Raw genomic sequence first — 25,516 nt, forward strand, 5'->3', positions numbered from 1 at the left:
AAATTTGACAAGCAAGCTTGTAGAAAAGCTTTGTCAATTTTTGTGGTTCTAGATGAACAACCATTTAGTGCAGTTGAGGGGGAAGGTTTTAAGTACTATTCTAAAGTAATGCAGCCCCAGTTTACTCTCCCATCTAGGCGTACAGTAGCTAGAGACTGTTTTCAGCTACACTTGGATGAGAAACAAAAACTAAAAGCCTTCTTTAAGTCTGACTGCAATAGAGTAGCACTTACTACTGATTGTTGGACTTCTATCCAAAATCAAAACTACTTAACCCTTACGGCACACTTTGTGGATAACGAATGGAACTATCAAAAGAGAATTATAAGCTTCACAGTTATTCCAAACCACAAGGGTGATACGGTAGGTAGGAAGATTGAAGAGGTGTTAAGGGATTGGGGAATTAGGAATGTGTCTACCATAACTGTTGATAATGCAACTTCAAATGATGTAGCTGTAGCATATTTGCATAGAAAAATATCAACTATGAATGGATGATGGGGGATGGAAAATGTTTTCATATGAGGTGCGCTGCTCACATATTGAATTTGGTGGTAAATGAGGGTTTGAAAGATAAGCATTTGTCTATTACTAGTTAACCTCATGGTTAAACCTGAAATGGCAGAGGCATTAATTTGCACCCAGAATTGGTTAAAGCCGTCTTTTACCTATTTCAAAGACTTGAACCTCATGGAAGATTTTGAGCTTTCTGAAGATATTATAGCAGGTAAAATTATTTATAAAAATGTTATATCTTTATTTCATAATTGTTATATATTTCTAAAAAAATGTTTATTTCATTATTTTAGAATTTGAAGAAATTTCTTCTACAGCAAGAAGAGGATTTTTACCGTCTCAGCCACAACCTTCTGGTTGTGCTTGAAAAATATGGAGGTATATTTACTTTATTAATTTGATTTATTTATTACTTTATTCCTTTTTAAAGCTTAATATTTTTCTTGTTTAATTTTTCAGTTCAACTATGTTTTTTGAAGTCATATGTGACTTATATTTTGTGACTACTCAATGGTCAAATAATATATATTTTGTCCCGTAAATGAGGGAAGAAATTGCAGTTCAGAAAGCTAAGGAAACAGAACTTAATAAAACCATTCACATTACAGGTTCGCTTAGTCATTCACGCCAAATCTATTTTTTTTGGTTCTTAATGCTGTTGAAGGGTGCTTAATTCTCTTTTGGTTGCTGCACATTTGTTTTCTCAGATGGTGTTGTTTCTGTTATGAGTTCATTTTTTTGGCAGGACATTGGTGAAAAACTTTCAGAAATTGGAAGCAGGCTGGATTATCCTCATCTCACTAAGGATCTTGCAAAGGAAATAGAGACTTTATGGGAGGATGCTGCCATTCAGGTGGCCGATTGAACGTCCTCTACCTTGATCCATGTATATAGTTATTTTTTGTGATCAATTTACTTAGTAGGCATGGCTTGTGCAAATATATTGCTGTAGGAAACATATGCCCGTGGTAATGAACTCCAAGTTCCTGATTGTACCAAATATTTCATGGAAAATTTGCAGAGGTTGTCTGATGCTAATTCCGTTCCTACAAAGGTATTGAAAATCTATCACTCTTTTGTTGTTTGCAAAAATAGAAATTATTGTTTTTTTCATATATATACCAGACCCTCAACTTTGAAGGTGATATAAAGTCACAAATCTCAATATTCTCACTCTGTTTTACTAATACAGGAGGATGTTTTGTATGCAAGAGTTCGTACAACTGGTGTTGTGGAGATCCAGTTCAGGTGAACATGCAGAGATGACATGATTTTTTTCTACTCAAATGTTGGCTGTTGAGAAACATGTCTTGGAATCTGGATCTATTGATACTGTTGGCACTGTTGGTAAGTTATTATTGTAGCACCTCAATTTGATTAAACAAAAGCGCACCTTCATTTAAAACAACCTCTTATTTTACAAGGTATCCTTGAACTGCATCCTGGAGCAATCAATAGTATCCCTAGCAAATCGCACATAGAAATTGGTATGTATTTACAAGAAACCTGAGTCGTACCTGGTATTCATACAAGAGTTGTTTATTCGTTTATTTTATTTCAGAGAATTGCTTAGATTTTTCCCCTTGCCTCTGGATGATTCCAGTTACTAGTATACTATAGTTGGTAACATAAATATTTACAATGCAGTTGTTTTGTGCTTTTGCAGATACTAGGGACATCGATGAGGAAAGAAGAAACCAAGTTATTGACAAAATCCATGAAACAGCAATTAGAATAACCAAAACACGAGGTGTCAAGCTCTCCGAGTTTCATGTCATCAATCAGGATCCACCGGCTCCATCTGATGAAGCAGTCATCAATGCAATGGAAACTGCAACAAAAGAGCTAAACTTGACGAGCAAGTTAATGATTAGTCGAGCCTATCACGACTCTTTGTTCATGGCCAGGTATTTGCAAGAAGACAGGTTCAAACGGGTTTAATTGTGCTTATATAAACTATCAGTTGCTCATGTATGTTATGTAATTTCAGGGTGTCTCCAATGGGCATGATCTTCATTCCATGCTACAAAGGTATTTACTGTTCTTTTTGTGCTTTATGCATCAATCTGATACCACTTATCCAATTGTTTTTTCAATCAACAATCAAGTTGAACCTTGTAGTGTCCTACACCTACACAAAAACCACACATGTTATTACATTTAATTACTTCTATTTTCTTAAATTATTACGGGTGTCGACCTATCAGTCTCGTGTCTGAATAGATGCAACTCAATCTATTATTTTTGCTAACACCTTTATAAAGGAAATACTTAATCAATATTCTCGTTGTTGTCGCTTTTGCAGGATACAGCCATAAGCCTGAAGAATTTTCCAGTATTGAAGACATGTCAAATGGTGTAAAAGTATTGGCTTTCACCTTAGCCAAATTGTCCCTTCAGTCAACTGTTTGATATACTTTCAAAAGTTCTCTTGTTTCTCATGTATTTTGAGTTTTTGTATATGATACAGATATAAAGTGGTTGTAATTTATTAATTTCTTTTTAAGGTCTGTGTGGAAGTAGCATAACAGTTGTTATTTTGGATTGAAGTTTTTAATACTTTGAATTTATTTTGAATCTAAATTGTAGTAATTTGTAGCTCAAAATATTATCAAAATGTATTATTGGGCTCAAAATAATATCAACCCAATAAAACCGATTAAACCGATTGCATAACCCGCAACCCGTCCTAACCCAACCCGTCCAAACCGATTATAAAAATGGGCGAAAATGGGCTTATATGGCTTAACCGCGGGTTGGGATGGGTGAGGCTTTTGGGCCCGAAACCGCCCAACCCGGCCCGTTGTCCAGCCCTAGGTGTAACACCCTAATTTTTCCGACTTTTTAATTAAATAAAATTACATGAATATTTTAATCCAAAAAGATGTTACACGTTGTCATCAATCGTTTTCCTCGTCAAAATATTTATTAGGTAATATAATAAACTTCAAAATTTGAAATAATCAATTATTTGTATCAACATCAAAAATTCAATGATAATAACTCAAACATCTCGGAAAATCGGAAAAACATAAAATGTAACAAAATTAACTCATATATTACATGAAGAAAAGTCTCAATGTTGTCTTCCAACTCATAGCAGTTATCGCTCCACCTTAGTATTTGTACCATAACGTATAAAACACCACAAAATAAATAAAAGAGGGGTGATAATTAATTCATATAAGTTAATGGTGCATAAACATTGAGGATAGTACAACTAACATGAATATTAACACATAATGTTCATCTGAAATACATTATAGACAATCAAATATCACTCACAAACCATAGACATTCACATGTGTAAGAATGAATGCAATATACTCGTCACCTCTACTTCAGCATGCATGTGGTACCAAAGTTGTTGGAAGTTAGAAGTATATTACTAAACTATCTACTCGTCACTGGACCAAAGTCATACTCGTCACTGGAATGAAGTCCTACCCATCACTGGACATGATGTATGAATGCAAAACAAAACACACAATATACATCTCTACCTCCATCACTATTACTCATCATTGGTTCCTCTTGAACCTAAAACTCAGCAAAGTAGCCGCAAATATAAGGCCACAACAAATGGTTCCACCGACACAATCATCATAATCATACATTTTCTCAACAATACTCATCATTATAATCATACTATTTCTCAACAATACTCATCATTACAATCATACATTTTCTAAATAATAATCATCATTATAATGGTACAATTTCTCAACAATACTCGTCATTATAACATTCGTTAACCACTCAGAGCATCCCAACATCACAACTCAACACACAACAACCATCAGTTCATGATTACGTGATTGTTAAATAATTATCTCATAAGACTTATCACAAGTAAGCATACTTTTCATATTTTCATGTACATGTTTTAACCTCTAAATAATTATTATAAGGTATTATTACATGTCAGCTACCTAACACTTCAAATTGTGCCTCAAACAGAGTCATGAAACTCAGGTTATGATCAAAACAATATTTTGACCCAATTTGCCTTCATGATTTGAATCAAGTGTCAACTGTGATTCGAATCAAACCAGGCAGGGACTACCCGGAAGGCTATGATTCGAATCAAAAATCATAGTGTAAACCTCTGTTTTGAATCAAATCAATTTGAATTTCTTTTTTGCATAACTTTCACGGGAATTTCACTCTTAAGCTCATTTTTTCAACCTAGACCTATACCAAATTCAATTTTGAACATGAGTAACCACACCTACTCATATAACGTCAAACACATCAATTACCACACATATTTAGCATATTAACATCAATTTACCACATCAATTCGTCATGCTTATTGTAACATCCCGGATTTTATCCAAGATATTATTTAAAAGTGTTATTAGAAATGCAGTTGTTGTTTTTTTTATTATATATATATATATATATATATATATATATATATATATATATATATATATATATATATATATATATATATATATATATATATATATATATATATATATATAATGGAATAATTATGACGATAATTGAAATTAACTGTAGAGAATAATAGAATTGATAAGATTTAGAAATAGTTCGCAAATCCCTAACAGAAGAAAATTAATATCTGCATTACTAAACGAGTTCGGATGCTAAGGTAAATGAAATAAAGTAGTGTATCGCAACAACTTAATTAATTAAATAAAGTGATAACTTTAAAATCCAGGTTTTCCCCGTACGCGCTCAAGCAATACATTCAACCATGTCTTTCTCCTTGAGTACCTAAAATGTTAATTGTAAAGGTCAAATTCCATATCCACATTGAATCATGCTCACCATAAGAAAATATCATAAAACAATATCAAAGACTTCACCACTTAAAAGAGAATTAATATATTCTTCTTATATAATTGTTTATACTATATGAAATGTAACGTGACCAAGACTACTATATGAGACACAAATGATCCGGATAAATAAATCCATTTCAATGGGAAAAACTATCACAAAGGCTTATGCCACAAAGGCCCAAAAAAACATCAGACTTGCCACAAATGCTCCTGCCACAAAGGCCTAAAAGCGTCGAACACATCATAACGGTAAAATGCATTGACTCTACTAACACATCTTATATGATGCCTGTTCATATATTATATTCTTTATCAAACACTAACTCATATGCATATTGTACATGACAATTATATATCTATGAATGTGCATCAGTTTCTAACACAACTAAATAAGGTAGAACTAACATGTACATATGCATTTATATATTTATATATAATGAACCGTCAAGCACTTCTCACATACATATTTTATCGTAACCTATCAGCATCAGAGCATATATTAACCATAACTTTCATTACTAATATTAAATTTATAACTAAAATATATAACTCATCGATAATACTACAATATATAACATACCAATAAATTAAAACTAATACTACAATATATAAATATCCAGTGATAATATAAACTCACAATTGATAGTTATGTCAATAATAATACTCATGATTTAATTAAAAACACTATTGATAGTATATTACTAATTGTAAGATAGAAATATACTGGTAGCAAAACATGAATTAATGTTAGCACAATCAATAATCCTACTGTGAATACATGAATCAAGGAAATTTATATATTGAGGTTTAATTTTTTTCTTTATAGCTATTTTAATTTTAATAGATAGAGGTGTTTCTATCATTCTACAATATTGTCATATGTAGCATAGATGAATGGAAAAAAACCCTTACCTTGATATTTTTCTTTGAAATCACAATACTTTAAGAGACTCTACTATCTGATTGTACGAGTAAAATCTGAGACTTGTCCGCAAACGAAAAGACACCTCTAGTAATTTAATGTTAACGTTGGATTTTATTTTTGTATGGTTGTGGAAGAATTAAATCTTTTTTTCTTTTCTGAAACGTGGTTAATGGATAGAAGGCAATAGAATGAGGTTTTAAGAGAGTTCATGAGTGAGTTGTCCACTTACAATATTAATAATTATAATAATTGAAATAAACTATTCTTTTCAACCAAGTGAATACAATAACTTTCTGTATCCCATTACTAGTCTCTAATGCATAAATCTTACTTCCACCTATGTATTCATCCCACATACTAACAAAATAATAATAATAATAATAATAATAATAATAATAATAATAATAATAATAATAATAATAATAATAATAATAATAATCTATGTATTATTAAGTTTTAGTCTAACTCAATTTATAAAATAGCAAGAACGCACATGCTTGTCATTATAGTAATTAATATATTTGTTCAAAGGTGATTTGAAATAAAACAACAACTCATCTTATTCGATGTAGAATTTGTTAATATATATACATTTAAATTAATTTATAAAATAATAACAAAGGGAATACACACATGGCCGGTTCTTTTCCTGTGCAAACTGTGCAGTAGTACAAGGCCTGACTTTTTGTGGGGCCTCAAATTAACTATTATTAGTGAATATAAAAAAATTAATAAATAAAATAATTTTTGTATCACATATAATAAATAAAATATTAAATGGTGAAAAATAGGATATTTGAAAATCAAACGTTTTTTTTCTCTTTTCTCACACGTTCTCACTTCTCTCTCCTCTCAAACATTATTCTCTTCTCTCTTTCTCTGTTAGAGCTGTTTGAAACCAGAAAAAAAAATCTTATTTTTCCTTTTCGATCATCTCTTTTATCAGGTTAGTTTATTCAATTAGTTACTTTTCATTTATTTTTATTGTGATTATTTGATTTTGAAAGTAGAAAAAATAGTAATTTTAGATTTATTTTAAATTTTAGGGTGAAATCTTATTTTAGTTCCTATATCAATACTGATTTTAGATTTTATATTTTAGATTTTAGGGTGGAAATGAGGGTAACTTGTGTTCTTTATAAAATTATAATATATAAATAAATAAAATTTTATGGTGAAATGGGATACTAGTATACTGTATATACTACTAAGTAGTATCAAAATTCAAAACTAGAATACTCTTGGTGTTGGTGACGATTTTTATACCTACTTTTTCTCATAAGACTAAACTGCAATTTGGAATCTTTCAAAGCAAAATTAGTATGTATTAGTATTGATATTTTTTATGATTAATTTATAATTTATTTAATTAATGTAATTTATTTTCTTACTATTAATTTATAATTTGCTTTTAATTTATAATTATTAATTTTTTATGGTACTATATTAGAGAAGAACACAACATAATAAAATATAATTGAATATTAATTAAAGTCTTTTCTCCATGATTTAATTATTAATATTTTTTTATGATTAATTTATAATTTCTTTTATTTAATGTAATTGATATTTTTTTTGTTATTGATGTAGGAACACAATTTCACAACAGGATAATTAGAACAGGGCCTCTGAATTGATTGGGCCGCCCCTGAATACACACATTCTTAAATTTTAATATATTTAATTTTCATTTGACTATTTTCTTTTAATTACCACTACGCCAAATAAGGGAAAAGAGGGCGCTTTTTTTGGCCTATAACAGCGCTTTAAAGCGCCCTCTAATCTGGCGCTGGCATAGGTAAAGACAGCGCTTTTTTTCCTGGTGAAAGCGCTCTCTAAAGTGGCTCTTTAAGCCATTTAAGGTCCACTTTAGAGGGCGCTTTTTAAAGAAAGCGCCCTCTAAAGTGGAAACTTTTAAGGGTTTAGAGGGCGCTTTTACTGGAAAGCACCCTCTAAAGTGGAAACTTTTAAGGGTTTAGAGGGCGCTTTTACTGGAAAGCGCCCTCTAAAGTGGAAATTTAAAGGGTTTAGAGGGCGCTTTCAAGCGCCCTCTAAAGTGAGCGGTTATTTAATTATTTTTTTTTAAAAAGCGCTATATTTATTTATTTATTTTAGACAACCTGTATATTGAAGCAGTACACCCAAAACTGTATAATTTGAAGCTCTTTTTCACACATTGCATTCAACAAGCCTTATATACAACAATCCATACATATACAACAATCCACTGATATATAATCGTTTAACTTCTAAAGATTCTAAATATACAACCAATTCATAACTTAAAAAGAAATAAAACTTAGTAGCAAAAGCATCTCTGAGATGTATGTTTTTTTTGCTAGCCGCAGTCTTCTTAGCAACAACCTCTTTTTGTTCAATATCAATAGCATGAACCTAAAATATCATAAAATTAGTTAGGTGAAGTATAAGATCAAGAATTAACATTTTCTATGCATAAATATCATATAATTGTGTTTATACCTTTTTTTTATGCAACTGACTCGATTTGCTGCGTAATCCCCTTATATTTTTGGTCCCTTATCTTTTGAAGATAGAATTGATATTTGTTAAGATGGACATGTTCCATTGTCGTAGAGGGATACTTTCAAATATCCAGCATCATCATCTACGCGAATGAGGCTTGACGACAATGGAACATCTCCATCTAAACAAATATCAATTGATACTTTCAAGTATCCCTTGCCCCTTGCACGAATGATTGACTTCATAATAGCCATTTTACCTGTAATAAAGAAAACAATTAAAATCAGATGACAAATATAAAAACAATTAAAATCATAAAAGCCATTTTACCTGTAATAAAGAAAACAATTAAAATCATTTGACCTGTACCTTTTTCACTAAGTTCTCTTTCTTTTCTTGGTTGGAATATGTTCTACATGTCTCTTAACAACACGGACGGTTGGATTGATCCAAATACCCTCATTATGATCATTTCTAATATATGAATCATTTGATATAATATTCTCATCTTGATCATTTCTGGTAAACGATTCAATCTCAACATCAATATCACCTTGATCTCCAGTGTTTTCATCAATTACTTTGTTGGAAAAAAGAACTATAGACCATTTCGTACTTTTCGGATCATTGACATAGAACACTTGTCTAGCTTGAGAGGCTAGAATAAAAGACTCATCTTTGTATCCCACCCTATTAAGATCCACTTGCAAAAATCCTGACTTATCCATTCGAATGCCGTTATTATTTTCAACCCACTTGCAACCAAATATAGGAATCTGAAACTTCTCATAATCAAACACCCAAATGCGCTCGATAACACCAAAATACGACAGATTTGCAAATTTGGGGTTTAAGTCCTTCACACTTGATATGTGCATTGCTTCAGCTACCACGGTGACACCACTATTCTGCATAGTACTTTTAACATCTTGTTCTTTGGTATAAAATGTGTATCCATTAATCGCGTATGCGCTATAAGAAAAAACATGGAAACTTGGACCATATGCTAAGCATCTCAACCTTTCTGTTATTGAAGCGGGATCTGAATAATACTTTGAATAAATATGATCCTTGAACCAAGGTATAAAACATCGATTGTGCTCTCGTACTATCCAATTTTCATTTCTATTGGGATTTAAACCTCGGAAAACATCCTTGTGAATTTCAACATACGGCTCAACCTCATTCTCATTGTGCAGAACATACAAATGCACTTGATCCCGTTCGACCCTTGATACTTCCACGATTTTATTTCCAATTAGATTTTTTCCTTCTTTCTTTTCGACAAGCTGAGACTTGGGGAGTCCGATTGACTGAACATTAGACAAATATTCAGTACAAAACTCAATCGCTTCTTCAACAATGTATCTTTCAACCATACAACCTTCTGGTCGACTTTGGTTCTTCACGTACCCTTTTAATATTTTCATATAACGTTCAACAGGGTACATCCATCTCATATAAGTTGGTCCACACAATTGTGTCTCTTTCACAAGATGAACAACTAGATGTACCATTATGTCAAAAAATGATGGAGGAAAAAACATTTCAAGCTCACACAAAGTAATAACGATTTCTTTTTGCAACATTGGTAAGATCGCAGGATCGATCACCTTACTGCAAATTGACTTGAAGAAAGAACACAACTTAGTTATAGAGCTTCTTACTTTTTCTGGAAGAATAGAACGTATACCTATTGGGAGAAAATGTTCCATTATAACATGGCAATCATGGGTCTTTAAACTCTTTAACTTGAGGTCTTTCATAGACACAAGTCTTCTAATATCTGAAGAGTACCCTACTGGAACTTTAACTTCACTTAGAAACTTACACAATGTTTTTTTCTCCTTTCTAGATAGAGTATAAGCAGCAGGCGGTAGATATGTTCGTTTTCCTTTCTTCAAGGGTCCTAATTCAGTTCTTATTCCCATCGCTATCAAGTCCTTTCATGCCTTAAGGTCATCCTTAGACTTTCCTTGTATATTGAGTAACGTGCCAATAACACTTTCAAATACATTTTTTTCAATATGCATAACATCAAGAAAATGTCTCACATACAAGGACTTCCAATACGGCAATTCAAAAAAAACTGACCTCTTCTTCCACCCACTTTTGACAAGTGTGTGGGCAAAAGGCTTGCCAAACTGAGTATCCAAATCTTTCACCTTTTCAAAAATTTGATCACCCGTCAATATAGGTGGAGCTCTGCCTTGTTCTGTCTCTCCATTGAACGCCTTTCTCCATCCACGGTAGTGATGATTTGAATTTAAGAATCTCCGATGACCGAGAAAGACATTCTTCTGACCAAACTCCAAGCGCTTCCAATCTGTTTTATCTTCACAAATAGGACACGCACATTGACCTTTTATGTTATACCCTGATAGATTTCCGTATGCTGGAAAATCATTAATTGTGCCAAACAACATCGCCCTCAAGTTGAAACTTTCTTTCCTATATCCATCATAAACCTCCACACCGGTCTCCCACAAAATCTTTAAATCTTCGATTAAGGGCTTCAAGTACACGTCTATGTCATTCCCTGGTTGTTTAGGTCCAGAAATCAACATAGACAACATCATGTACTTACGCTTCATACATAGCCATGGAGGTAGGTTATAAATCATAATAATCACAGGCCATGTACTGTGTGAGATACTCTGGATACCGTGTGGGTTAATTCCATCAGTAGATAATGCCAAGCGAAGGTTTCTTGATTCTTCTCCAAATTCAGGATAATCATTATCAATTTTCAACCACTGTGGTGAATCTGCCGGATGTCGATACTTCCTATCTATAATTCTTTCATCTGCATGCCAGGTCAAGTGTCTTGAATCAGTTTCACTACGAAACATGCGTCTAAATCTCGGAATAACAGGAAAATACCACAAGACTTTTGCTGGAGACAACTTGTTCTTATATCGCGAGACACCGCATTTAGAACACTCATTTAACGATGCATACTCATTTCGAAACAAAACACAATCGTTTGGACATGCATGTATCTTATCATAGCTCATGCCAATAGAGCACAACATCTTTTTGGTCTCATATGTTCGATTGGGAAGAACATTATCCTCAGGAAGCATATCTTTCAAAAGGGCTAATAACTCTGTGAAACTTTTATCCGACCATCCATTGCCCGCCTTTAAGTTGTACAACTTTAATACCGCAGACAATCTTGTGAATTTAGTGCAACCATCATACAAAGGTTTCTCTGCATCACTTACCAACCTCTCAAACATTTCGGGACAATCCTTAAGATCTCCTTCAAGTGCTTCTGCAATCTCTTCAACTCGATCACAATCGTATGTATCTGCGCCACTATAGTTTGAGGCATAGGTCGTACTATCCCCCGGTTCAACATTCTCGTTACTTTTCTCACCATGCAAATTCCAACATGTATAACTTCGATCAATTCCATGCCTCATTAGATGCGATGTCAACTGAACTACGTCAACCCGTTTCCCATAACAGCAACCCAAGCAAGAACATATCATTCTATTGGGGTCTTCGGCGTGCACAACGGCAAACTTAACGAATTCTGATACCCCATTCTCGTACTCTCTCGACAATCGATTGGAAGACATCCATGTATTATCCATTACTAATTAGAATAAACAAAAAACAATTTTAGAAGAGAAACCAAAAATGGGATGAGACAAAACAATTTCGCTTTATTGAGTTAGTCTCTGTGCAGGGCATTCATGTCTCCATTTACTCTATCAAATAACATCCATACCTAAACTTCTTAAGTTACTAGCTACGCTATGTATGCTAGAATAAATACACTCATAAGCTGCACAATGTACCTTTGATTGGTAGAAGGTGTTTTAGATATTGCTGCCTGAATAGTCAAAACTTTGAAACTTTTTTAGGGTTTTACAAAATGTTGTTAAACTACAATCTAAGCCGCGAAATCAAAGGTTTCTAATGTCTCTATAATGCAACCATAACCGAACCCTAACAACAGTCTTTGAATGTGATTCATAGCGATATCAAATTCAGAAATTTAAAAACCAACCGTCAATTGCCTAATAAACCCAAACTATTTAAATGACTATGAATATTGAAACTTTACAGGTCGAAACAAACGTAGCATAGACAACAATAACATAAAACTGAAATGGGGCAAAGCTAAAACAAAGCAATAGTGCAAGTAATAATGTATGCTAGAATAAATACACTCATAAGCTGCATCGTGTACCTTTGATTGGTAGAAGGAGGAAACGTCGTAGATCTAACAGGGGTGGAAGGAGAACGCCTTAGAAGTAGCGAAAATCGTAGCAGTGAGAACCCTAACGTGAAAAAGAACGAAAATAACAGAGAGTGAAATAACAAAACGCGCAGTATGTTATAATTTTAATGTTTACTAAAGGGGACCTTAGAGGGCGCTTGTGGAAAAAAAGCGCCATCTAAAGGGGGCCTAAGAGGGCGCTTATGAAAGCGCTCTCTAAGGCTTTCCAGAAGTGCTTTATAAACTGGAAATGCACATGGACTTATAACAACGCTTTTTTCTAAAAGCGCCATCTAAGGGTAACCTTAGAGGGCGCTTTCTAAAAAGCGCCATGTATTGTTGTCCCTCTATCTCCTCCTTATTTTTTCGCTTCACCTTAGAGGGCGCTTTATTACAAAAGCGCCCTCTAAAGTGCGCTGTCTATTGCTCCTTATTTTTTCGCTTCACTTTAGAGAGCGCTTTTGTAATAAAGCGCCCTCTAAGGTGCGCTGTCTATTCCAGTTTTTGGCGTAGTGTACTTATTTACCATAGTCACACAAAATTAGCCACTAAAATAATTAAATAAAAACGAGATTCTACTTAATTAATAAAAATAGAGGGTGCTACAATTATTACCCCCTTAAAATAGTTTCGTCCTCGAAACTAGACAGTCGCAAAAAGATCTGGATAGAGTTCTCGCATTTGATCCTCTCGCTCCCATGTAGTGTCGTCGGTCTTCGTGTTCCAAATTATCTTAACCAATGGGATTTCCTTGCCTCTCAAAAGTCTCCTTGATCGACCACCAATACTCATCGGAAGAACCACAAACGAAATATTATCCTTCAACTGAATGTCATCTGGTGTGATAACGTGTGAAGCATCAACCATATACTTTCTTAACTGGGACACATGGAATACCCGATGAAGGTTGGCCAAATTTGGAGGTAAAGCAATCTCATACGTCACTGGACCTACCCGCTTAAGAATCTGATATGGCCCAATAAACTTAGGGGTAAGCTTCTTGGATTTCAACGCTCTACCTACACCAGTTGTAGGCGTCACCCTAAAAAATACATGATCACCTTCCTAAAACTCTAGAGGCCTCCTTCACTGATCTGCATAACTCTTATGTTTGCTCTGGGCTGTTTTCATTCGTTCTTGGATTAACCTGACCTTCTCCGTTGTTTGTTGGACTAATTCAGGGTCTGCTAACATGCTCTCACCGTCCTTATACCAACATAATGGGGTCTGACATTTGCGTCCATATAAAGCCTCATATGGTGCCACACCGATGCTTGAATGGTAACTGTTATTATAAGTGAATTCAATAAGTGGTAACAAATTGTCCCAACTACCTCGATCATCAAAGACACATGCCCTCAACATGTCTTCTAAGGTCTGAATAGTCCTCTTGGTTTGTCCATCTGTATGAGGATGATAAGTAGAACTCAATCTTAGCTTCGTCCCTAAAGCCTCCTGTAATTATCCCCAAAAGTGGGAAGTAAACTTCGGATCTCTATCTGACACAATGCTAGAAGGTACCTCGTGTAGCTTCACAATCTATGCAACATATATCTCTGCAAGCTTGGCTACATTATAATTGATCCGCACTGGTATAAAGTGAGTTGATTTTGTCAACCTGTCCACGATCACCCAATAGACTCAAACTTGCTCTTAGTCTTCGGTAACACCCCTACAAAGTCCATAGAAATGCTATCCCACTTCCACTATGGAACATCTAGAGAATGTAATAATCCAGTTGGCTTCTGATGAACTCATTTTCTACTCAATGCATTTGCCACTACATTTGCTTTTCCTGGGTGGTATTGCAAAGTGAAGTCATAATCATTGATGAATTCCATTCGTCGCCTCTGCCTAGCGTTAAGCTCTTTCTGATCAAATAAATATTTTAAGCTCTTATGGTCGCTGAACACTCCAAAACTACATCCGCATAAGTAATGCCTCCAAATCTTAAGTGTAAATACTATAGCAGCAAGCTCCAAATCATGAGTGGGATAGTTTTTCTCATGAATTTTCAGTTGCCTCGACGCATAAGCCACAACTTGTTTATGCTGCATAAGTACACAACCCAAACCTTGATATGAAGCATCACAATAAACTTCATAAGGTTCTTCTGGTTGTGGTAGTACTAACACAGGTGATGTAGTTAATTTCTCCTTTATTAGGTGGAAACTCTTCTCGTACTCCCCCGTCCATGCAAAAATTTGATTCTTTCGAGTGAGCTGTGTCAATGGGGCTGCAATCTTGGTAAATCCTTCAATGAATCTTCTGTAATATCCTGCCAATCCCATAAAACTTCTAATTTCAGTGGTTGTTTTTGGTTGTTCCTAAGAAACTATGGCTTCAACCTTGGATGGGTCAACTGCAATACCTTCCTTTGAGATTACATGGCCTAAGAATTTCACCTCCTCCAACCAAAATTCACACTTCCCTAAGTTAGCATACAACTGCTTCTCCTTTAACACTTGCAAGACTAGGCGTAAGTGCTCCTCATGTTCTTCTCTACTCCTGGAGTATATAAGGATATCATCAATGAAAACCACAACAAACTTGTCTAAGAAAGGATGGAAGATACGATTCATATAGTCCATAAAAATCGTTGGTGCATTGGTCACTCCAAAAGGAATCACCAAGTACTCATAATGCCCATATCGCGTTCTAAATGTTGTCTTAGATATATCTTGTTCCTTCACTCGAATCTGGTGGTATCCTGACTTCAGATAAATCTTCGAGAATATCACAGCGCCTCTAAGTTGGTCCATCAAGTCATCAATGTGTGGTAAAGGGTATCTATTCTCGATAGTGACTTTATTAAGTTGCCGATAGTCAACACACAATCTCGACTTCCCATCCTTCTTCTTCACCAATAATACAGGAGCTCCCCATGGTGAGACACTTGGTATGATAAAATTCTTTGATAGTAGGTCTTCAAGTTGACTTTTTAGTTCTAGCATCTCATATATATGGAGCAATATGAATAGGTGCAGTTCTTGGGATCACATCGATAGCAAATTCAACCTCACGTACTATAGGTAACCCCGACACATCTAATGGAAATACTTCTGGAAAATCTCTTACCACTCATATCTCATTAATCTCCACTTCTAGTTTCATGCTGACAGAATTTAAGAACACATACTTCTGGATGCCTCCCTTCAAAGAAATTTTCAATCGGTTGGCATTTAGAAATTGAGAAACATCGGGGTCTGGAAAGATTACAGACTTTTGAGCACAATCCAAAAGAACATGATGACTAGATAACCAGATCATCCCAAGGATCACTCCCATATGTTTTAGGGGAATGCAAATCAGGTCGACTTTGAACTTCATGCCCAAAATAGTTAAGGGGCATTGCAAGCAAGCTTCATTAAGTATTATAGGTTCAGAAGATGGTATTGTGACCACAAAATCAAAAGGTAGTGAAGTAACAAGTATTTGTACATAATTTGCACACTCCACAGATATGAAAGAATGAGTAGCACCAGAATCAAATAATATTGGAAATAGTTTGTATGCAATTTCACACTCACCCTAGATTAATCCTGAGGAATTCGAAGCTTCCTCTCCTCCAATGTGATAGACACGTCCCTTAGCAGTAGGGCGGATATCATCATTATTGTTGTTGGTAGATGGTGTTGGTGTAAGCCCTAGAGGCCAATACTTTTGGTACTTGTATCGAATTATTTATTAATAATAAAAGGCTTTTTCTTTATTACGTTTGTTTAATAAAGTCCCTAGAATAGCTAGTCTGTTTAATGTATCAAGTATGACTTAATCATGAGATCACATTAAACATAAGGACACTATTCTTAAAGTATCCATAGTCGAGCTTTATTGTGAAGTGGGATGACATTAAAGCATTAAGACTATTATGTATATAGACTGATGATCACATCTCATGGATCATGGATAAGGAGTTATCAAGTCTTAAACATAAGTATGAATATTAAGAGTAATATTTATACCGGATTGACCCGCTATGAGATTACTATATAGAAAGTTATGCAAAGTGTCATAAGTTATTCTCATGGTGATAATGGTGTATACCACTCTTCAACCTGAAACCACTATGGACCCTAGATGTAGAGTCGAGTGCTTTATTGTTGATCAAACGTTGTCCGTAACTGGATAACCATAAAGACAGTTGATGGGTACTCCACGAAGCATGCTGAGGGACATGAGTGACCTAGATGGAATTTGCCCATCCTGCATAACAGGATAAATGTCTATGGGCCCAATATTGAACTGGACAAGGATGACACGGCCTATGCCTTGTGTTCAATATAGACATAAGGGCAAAAGGGTAATTATACACATAAGTATTATCACAGAAGGAATTGTTAGATCACATGACATTTTCGTGTCTTGGGTAGCAGTGATGTGTTAATAGATACCGCTCACTGTTTATTATGTTAAATACATGATTTAATATAATTGCCAATGCCGCGAAAACCTACAGGGTCACACACAAAGGACAGATTGATGAGAGATAGAGTAACTAAGGAACACCGTAAGGTACAGTGCCCTTAAATGAATTGTAGAACATCGTAAAGGTACGGTGTACTTAAGTAGAATACGAAATATGGTAAGGTACCATGAGCTTAAGTGATTTTGGGCATATTATAAGATATGGACCAAAATACACTTAAGTGGGCTTTTTAGCTTGAAGCCCACACAAGTGGTTCTATAAATAGAACCCTTGTGCAGAAGCATTCATTGCGGTTGCATTATTTTCGTTTTCTCTCTCTCTCTCTCTCTCTCTCTCTCACACACACACACACACACACACACTCAAAGCCTTTATTCACACCAGCTAGCACTGAGATTGAAGGAATCCGTTCGTGTGGACTGAGTAGAGACGTTGTCATCATTCAACGTTCGTGATCGCTCCGTGGATCTGCATCAAAGGTTTTGATCGTCACAAGATATCTGCACCAAAGGTTTCAATCGTCACAAGAGGTAAATATTCTATCACTGATCATGACCATTCGTAAGGACCTCTAAAGGAGAAAATTTTAATATCTGCTGCATTTTGGATCGCAATTCTCCTACAGATGAAACATGATCTCTCCTTGGTGCTCGACAATCCCTAGAAAAATATCCCGATCACTGGCAAAGATAGCAGACTCTCTCCTTATTGCAGTTGTAGCAACGAATACTACTTGAAATTTGTGGCCTCTAACCTCCCTTGAACTGTGTTTGAGGTTGGTCTCTTCCACCCCTTTAAGGTCGGGTGTATGGTTGTTGTTGTTTTCCCTTATTATTGCGGTCCTGATGTCCCTGTTTGAAAAAGGCTTGGTGATATAAAATTATTAACAAATATAAAGAGAATTTCTTAAATTCTACCTAGTGTCTAGACGGTCCTCCAGCAACCCATCTATTCGGACGTCCTTGCTTCATCTGCTCCACCTTCTTACATTTCTCCACTAGCACTTGGACTTGACGAATCTCCAAGGGCTCCACAGATTCCTTAATCTCATATCTGAGTCCTTGCTCAAACCTCTCACACTTATAGTTCTCATCCACATGGTCACAAAAATAGCGGAAATATTTGGCTAGTGAGTCAAATTTGTCAGCATACTCAGAGATAGTCATATTACCTTGGTAAAGTCTGAGGAATTGAGCCTCTTTCTCAGATCTAGCACTTGATGGGAAATACTTGTTGGTTCCAAGTGTTGGCAGCAATTTTGGTAAAACAAAGAGTGTTCACAAGATGTTGTATGTGAGGTCTTAACATAAGATATTTGTGTACCTGCTGGAGTTTAATGCAAAACATAATTATGCAGGATTGTATCAGGATGTCATACACAATGCCATGGCATCTGATATGTTTGTACCTGCTGGAAATTATAAATGGAATTATGGAATTATGCAGGATTGTTCCAGGATGTCAGACCCGATGTCATGACATCCTGTACACAGAACATTCAGTGTGAATGTTTGGTGTTTTATGATTGCGCATTTAATGGCAATCTGTGTATGATTGAAGATCTGATTTGTAGGCGCATTCAATCATTGATTACAACCTGATTTACTTATTTTCCACGGAGATCTAACCAGTTGTTATGAAAAGATTTAATTGGAAAATAGATTTAGGGTTTTCAAGATGTCCAAGTCCAACTGAATGCTTCTATAAATAGGACATGGAAAACCTGATTTGTAACATAACCAATACTTAGCGAAATACTGAGAGAGAGCTAGGGTTTGTGTCTTGTTTAATCGTAAGACTTGTAAGCCATTCAAGTCATCCATAGATGATTGAATTGGTATGATTTGTGATTGTAATTTATCACTCAAAGCTTGTAAGCAAGAGTGTGTGTCTACTTGATCAAAGCTGTGAAGCAAGATCAAGTGTGTGTCTACTTGATCAAAGCTGTTAAGCAAGATCAAGTGTGTGTCTACTTGATTGAAACTGTGAAGTAAAATCAAGTGTATATTATTGAAAAGTGTTTTCTTTTCTCAAGGATTGTTGTTTAAAATCACAAGTGTGATTGTAGGGAAGTGAGTGGGTTCTCATATCTAAGAGTGCTTAGGTAGAAATTGCACGGGTATAGATTAGGTGAGAAAGACTGTAACTTGTTGAAGTGTACGGAGAGTCTTTGAACTGATTCTATTTTAGTGGATTTCCTTCCTGGCTTGGTAGCCCCTAAATGTTGGTGAGTTGGACCGAACTGGGTTAACAATTGCTTGTGTCTCTTGCATTACTATTCTCTATCTTTATCCTGTTTGCGTTACTCGGATATTAGTGTCGTGACTTTACCTTCGACATCTCATATATGATACCAGAATTTCAATTGGTATCAGAGCAGGCATCCTGCTCTGGTTCTGGGTGAGATCTAGGGACAATACTTTCTGGTACAATGGAGAGAGATGGAGGATCTGTTCACAGGCCACCAATTTTGGATGGATCTAACTATGACTATTAGAAACCTCGAATGGTAGCTTTCTTAAAATCTCTTGATAACAAGGCTTGGAAGGTTGTGTTAACAGGCTGGGTACATCCTGTAATTACTAAAGAAGGAGAGGCTACAACTGATAAGGAACCTGAAGAACAATGGTCCAAGGAGAAGGATGATCTATCCCTTGGAAATTCTAAAGCATTGAATGCAATATTCAATGGAGTAGACGAGAATATTTTCAGGTTGGTAAACAACTGTGAAGTGGCTAAAGATGATTGGGACATTCTCAAGACCACTCATGAAGGCACCTCTAGAGTAAAAATGTCTTGACTACAGTTGCTCACCTCCAAGTTTCAAAATTTAAGGATGAAAGAAGATGAGAATATTCATGAATTTCATATGAGTATCCTTGAAATTGCTAATGCCTCAGGAGCCCTGGGAGAGAAGATGTCAGATGAAAAATTGGTAAGAAAAATACTCAGGTCACTCCCTAAGAGATTTGCTATAAAGGTGAATGGCATTGAAGAGTCTTAAGACATCTCCAACATGAGGGTTGATGAGCTAATTGGTTCCCTCCAAACATTTGAGATGGGATTGAATGATGGTTCTGAAAAGAAAACCAAAAGCATGGCTTTCGTGTCAAACACAGAAGAGGAAAATAGTCAGGATGGTGATGAAGATTTGGCCAATGAAGTAGCAATGCTGGGAAGACAGTTCAACAGACTATTGAAAAAGATGGATGTAAGATCTAAGGCAAATGTCAAGAACATCTCATCTGACATCAGTAAATCCAACAATGCTGGAAGAAGAGCAAGGTTAGATGAGAAGCCCAAAGAAGGAAAAGAAGTTCAGTGCTATGAATGCGATGGGTATGGACACATTAGGATTGATGTGGAACCTACCTCAAGAAGCAGAAGATGAGTCTTCCTGCCACTTGGTCTGATAAGAGTGAAACAGAAGAATCTGCAAATCTAGTAACTGCCTTGACTGGAAGATGGGGTTCTGATGAAGACTCAAGTGATGATGAAGTAACCTTTGAAGAGTTGGCCACTACCTACAGAAAGTTGTGTCACAAAAGTGTAGAGTTGTGTAAACAGGTTGAAAGCCAAAAGAAAGAAATAACTCAACTTGAGAATGAGAAGGTAGAACACTTGGAAACCATCTCCAAATTAAAAACAGAAGCAGTGGTTCTGAAGGCCAAGATAGATGAAAGTCAACAAGTTGAAAGCCAGAAGATAGTACAGCTGGGGAATGAGAAGGCAGACCATGTGAAAACCATCTCCAAGTTAAAAACTGAAGCTATGTTCTTGAATTCTAAACTAGAAGAGATGACCAAGTATGTAAGAATGTTAAACAATGGATCTGACTCCCTAGACAAGATTCTCCAAACTGGACAAATAACAGGAGACAAATATAGCATTGGGTATAATGAATCTAAGCCTGAGTGCAGTTACACTGGTTGCAAACCTTAAGCCAAACCAAAATGCAGCCACAGTAAAAGCAAACATGTGATGTCACATCATATGTCACAACACCAGAAGAGAAGACAACAGAAAGGAAAATACCAAAGATGGAGATGCCATTACTGTGGGAAATTTGGTCACCTGAAGCCCTTCTGCTATAAGCTGTATGGTTATCCTAGCCCTGTTCATCATCAGACTCACTATCAACCCAGACCCAAACAGCATAGGCATGTTAACAAGAAGCAATGGTGAAATTCTAGTTAACAGACTTTCGATGTCACACTGGATGTTATGACATCCAATTCTGCGCAGACAGGAATCTATACAACAGGTAAATGTAAAGGACAGTAAATAACACAGAGAATTGTTTACCCAGTTCGGTGACAAACACACCTACGTCTGAGGGCTACCAAGCCAGGGAGGAAATCCACTATTAACAGTATTAATTTAGGCCTTAAACCAATTGTTTAATCCTATCACTTAATACCTACCCAATGCAATTTCAATCTAAACTAAGACCAGAGTTCCTACTCACTCACCCTCAATCACCACAGTGATTACAACCTGTAATACCCCAAAATTTACCCTTCATTTTTCCTGGAAGCATACGCTTTACACCTTATGCATGCATTCATTTTTTAGGTCATTTAGTATTTGCATTTCATCATGGCAATCGGAATCGGATCCAAGAAGCTTGAACATCATCCAGGACACTTTGTGGGCTCTATTTAGATGATCAGTCAACATAAGGGAAAGACTTGAGTTACTGCACACAGAGGTCTATTCGTCAGTCAAAACGTTAATCTTAAAGGAGCAAAGGTTTGTTCATGAGCTGTCATGCTCGCTAGGCGAAGCCCACGTGTTTTTAGAAAGAAAAAAAAACGAAAAAAAAAACGAAAAAAAACAAAATAAATAAATAAAAGAAAAAATCTTGGACTTGGACCTCTCTCATTTGAGCCCACAGGTCCACAAAAATCAGGTTATAAATTCAGAGTTTCAGTGAAACAAAATTTCATTTTATTCCTATTACCCTGACTGGAGGAAAAAGATAGTGAGATAAGAGCTAACAAAGTTCAGAGCAACCTCCAAACCCTGAAGGGAACTCAACTGCACAGAATCACCTCTGCCTCACATAAACCCTAAAGATTATTTTGTAAACCTCACGGGTGCAACTCAATTTCAATCAAGCTCTCCAATCAGGTTTGCCTTTATTCCCATTACCTTTGAGCTTTGAATTTGAATACTCTGAATGTTTGAGGTATTATGGGTGAATTTGATACCTTTTTGATGCATGTCTTTTTTTTGAATTTTAATGGCATGATTCATGTGGTTATATTTTGATTTGGGGGCAACCCTTGATTACCCTATTTTTTTGTCTCTAACCTATTTGTTGAGTTTTTGTGAGGGCTCACATGACTTTTGCAGGGATAACTTGCGTGGTGTTCCACTTTATTTGTGGGAAACCGCCTGAAGGTTTCATTCTGATTACCTGTACTGACTCACTTTCTTTGATGGTGTTTAGCTTGGAAGGATCCCTGGGTTTCCCATTCCTCTAATTGATGTTACTTCGGATCTTTAGCCGCGTGGTACTTTTACATTTTTCCCGCATTTTACTGCTTTCCTAGCTGGGAGACCTCGATAGGAGGCAATGTTTTTGTGTACTTTTTTTTTACAGGTTCCTTCGTCCAGGACTCTTTTTGCATGAGCATCCCAAACCCTAACCCTTTATTGATTTTTCTTCTCCTAAACACACGTTTACTCCTTCTACTACAGGTGAGTAAGTCTCCAAAGGTCGAGCATCCGATAGATTGCGTAGTAACGTCGTTCGTCCAAAACTCAATCCATAACCCCGTAGTTAGCCGAACTACGGCTTGCTTTGATTCTCATTCCAAATGAGATACGTAGGCATAAGACGCGATCTTAGCGAGCACACATCCCCCCAACCCATAGGTCAGCCGAGCTACGAAGACTTTGATTCTCATATTCAGATGAGATACGTATGCAGTGGATGCGACATCCGCGCGAGTCATTTTCATTTAACCCCCTTTTTTAGTAAACAACACAAGATAAATTCACACCCTTTAGACAAGAACTACAAAAGTGGATCCCGTAGAGTACTACGGATGCGTAGGGGTGCTAATACCTTCCCTTCGCATCACCGACTCCCAAACCCAAGATTTGGTTGCGAGACCTTGTCTTTTCCTTTCCTCTTTTCAGTTTTACTTCGAGCGTTTCCTTTCCCTCCTTTGGGATAAATAACGCACGGTGGCGACTCTTCTGTCATTTTCTTTCGCCGGTTGTTTTTTCGCACACTGTATTTTTCAGGTTGGGACAGGTGGCGACTCTGCTGGGGACCCGGTTTCCTTAAGCGAGTCCTTCCTAGCTTTTGTAGTTTGTTTGTTTATTGGGTGTTCATGCTTTTGTACAGTTATTTATTTACCTGCTTTACCTTATTGCATTGTGTACATACCATTGTTGTATCTGTTGGCTGGCTATGGCTGCTTGGTGATCTTTGTGAGATGAGTTCTATACCCGAACTCGAGTGCACTTAGGATAGGAGAATGGCATAGTCTTGTCTACTTGTGTGGAGTTATTCCTTAACAAGTTGACTTGCAAGCCCATTCACTTGGCGGAGGTCATGTTGAGATCAATAATGTCACACAAGTAAGTTGTGGTTAGACATTACTTTTTCCAATATAGACCTTAGAAGCCTAGGACCTTAGTTTACCTAACCCATCTTGGCCTATTCGTAGGACGTAGTGCGAAAGTCGTTCAAGTGTAAGATTTGATACGATTGTTACGCGATACTACACTCATAAGAGTCTCTCTTGAGAATATTTTTGGCATACGAGTAGTCGTTCCTCCGATAATATCCGAAAGATGGGATTATGACTATGGGAACCTTTTGTAGAACATGTTTGGCAGGTTTAAACCTTAGTACACTCCTTTTGGGTGGTTCTTAACCTAAACTCCATGCTCGTGACTTGCAACAAACCCTTGATTCATGGTTGATCCGATCAGGTATCCTTAATATCAATGAAACTTGGGTGTTGATAAGGTGTAAACCATAATCCACCAAAATGGGTGGTTGATATTAAGGATAACATGATCCATCCCATGACCTTTGTTTGGTGTGCTCTTAATTTCTCTCCAGACAGTGCAACCTAACAGATGTTCAAGCAAATACAACGATCCTAATTCCCATGCCACTGCACTGCATTCACATCATTTTGCATCACATCATTTTGCATTCATAATCATTCACACATGTTTATCCATTTCTGTGGGGTTTATATCTTCTACTTGATTCTAGTCGGAATTTTCTTGGTTCTCATCAACGGCTTAGTCTTTTTTTTTACATCATTTATCTATTGAGAGACTGGAATCAAGGGGGTAGAATACCTTTGGAATTGATAAACATGTCATTGTATTTACATATTCATTAGCATGTCTTGTATAACAGGTACCGCCACAGTGTTCTCAGTTTGTTTGGTGTTCCATCGACAGGATAGCTGACCCAGGCATTCACCGGTACGGTACCCTCAGAAACCAACAGAGAGTAATGGAGAGCCTACAGGCAGAGTTCGTCGAGATGAAAATCCGCATGAATCAATTCATGAATGTGGTTCAAGGGGTGGCTCAGGGACAGCAAGAGCTCAGGCAGATGATACAGAGGAATCCCCCTACTCAACCAGAGACGGTGACTGATCCTCCAGCTGGAGAGGCTAATGGACCCAATGGACCAGGGGCTATCCCAATCCTACATGTCACCTCCGGTTAACAGCCCGTTCATGATGATCAGGACGATCAGTTCCCCCTGCTGCAGGAAGACTTTGGTATGGGTCATGGTGTGGACCCCATGTTTAGAAGATTGGAAGAGAGGTTGAAGGCAGTGGAAGGACAGAATCCTCTGGGAGTAGATGTTGCTGACTTGGGGCTGGTCCCAGGTGTGAGAGTGCCACCGAAATTCAAGGTCCCGATATTTGACAAATACAATGGCAACTCTTGCCCGAAGACCCATGTGCAAACCTATTTCCGTAAAATGGTTGCATACTCCGATGACGAAAACTTGCTTATGTACTTTTTCCAAGACAACCTAGCTGGGGCATCCCCAAAATGGTATATGAGGCTGGACAGAGCCCACATCCGTTGCTGGAGGGATTTGGCTGAGGCTTTCGTGA

The 25,516-nt window shown here is 36.4% G+C and overlaps 1 protein-coding gene across 1 annotated transcript; it reads left to right on the forward strand.

Moving 5' to 3' along the window:
• Positions 1-1,721: 1,721 nt before the first annotated feature.
• Positions 1,722-2,957, forward strand: LOC127104965 (ureidoglycolate hydrolase). Its single transcript, XM_051042103.1, has 5 exons — positions 1,722-1,863; positions 1,941-2,003; positions 2,183-2,423; positions 2,507-2,547; positions 2,822-2,957. Exons 1-5 carry the CDS (start codon positions 1,803-1,805, stop codon positions 2,926-2,928), a joined length of 513 nt encoding a protein of 170 aa, XP_050898060.1. The 5' UTR covers positions 1,722-1,802; the 3' UTR covers positions 2,929-2,957.
• Positions 2,958-25,516: the final 22,559 nt, after the last annotated feature.

Source organism: Lathyrus oleraceus, chromosome 7, assembly GCF_024323335.1.
Source record: "Lathyrus oleraceus cultivar Zhongwan6 chromosome 7, CAAS_Psat_ZW6_1.0, whole genome shotgun sequence".
NCBI lineage: Eukaryota > Viridiplantae > Streptophyta > Magnoliopsida > Fabales > Fabaceae > Lathyrus > Lathyrus oleraceus.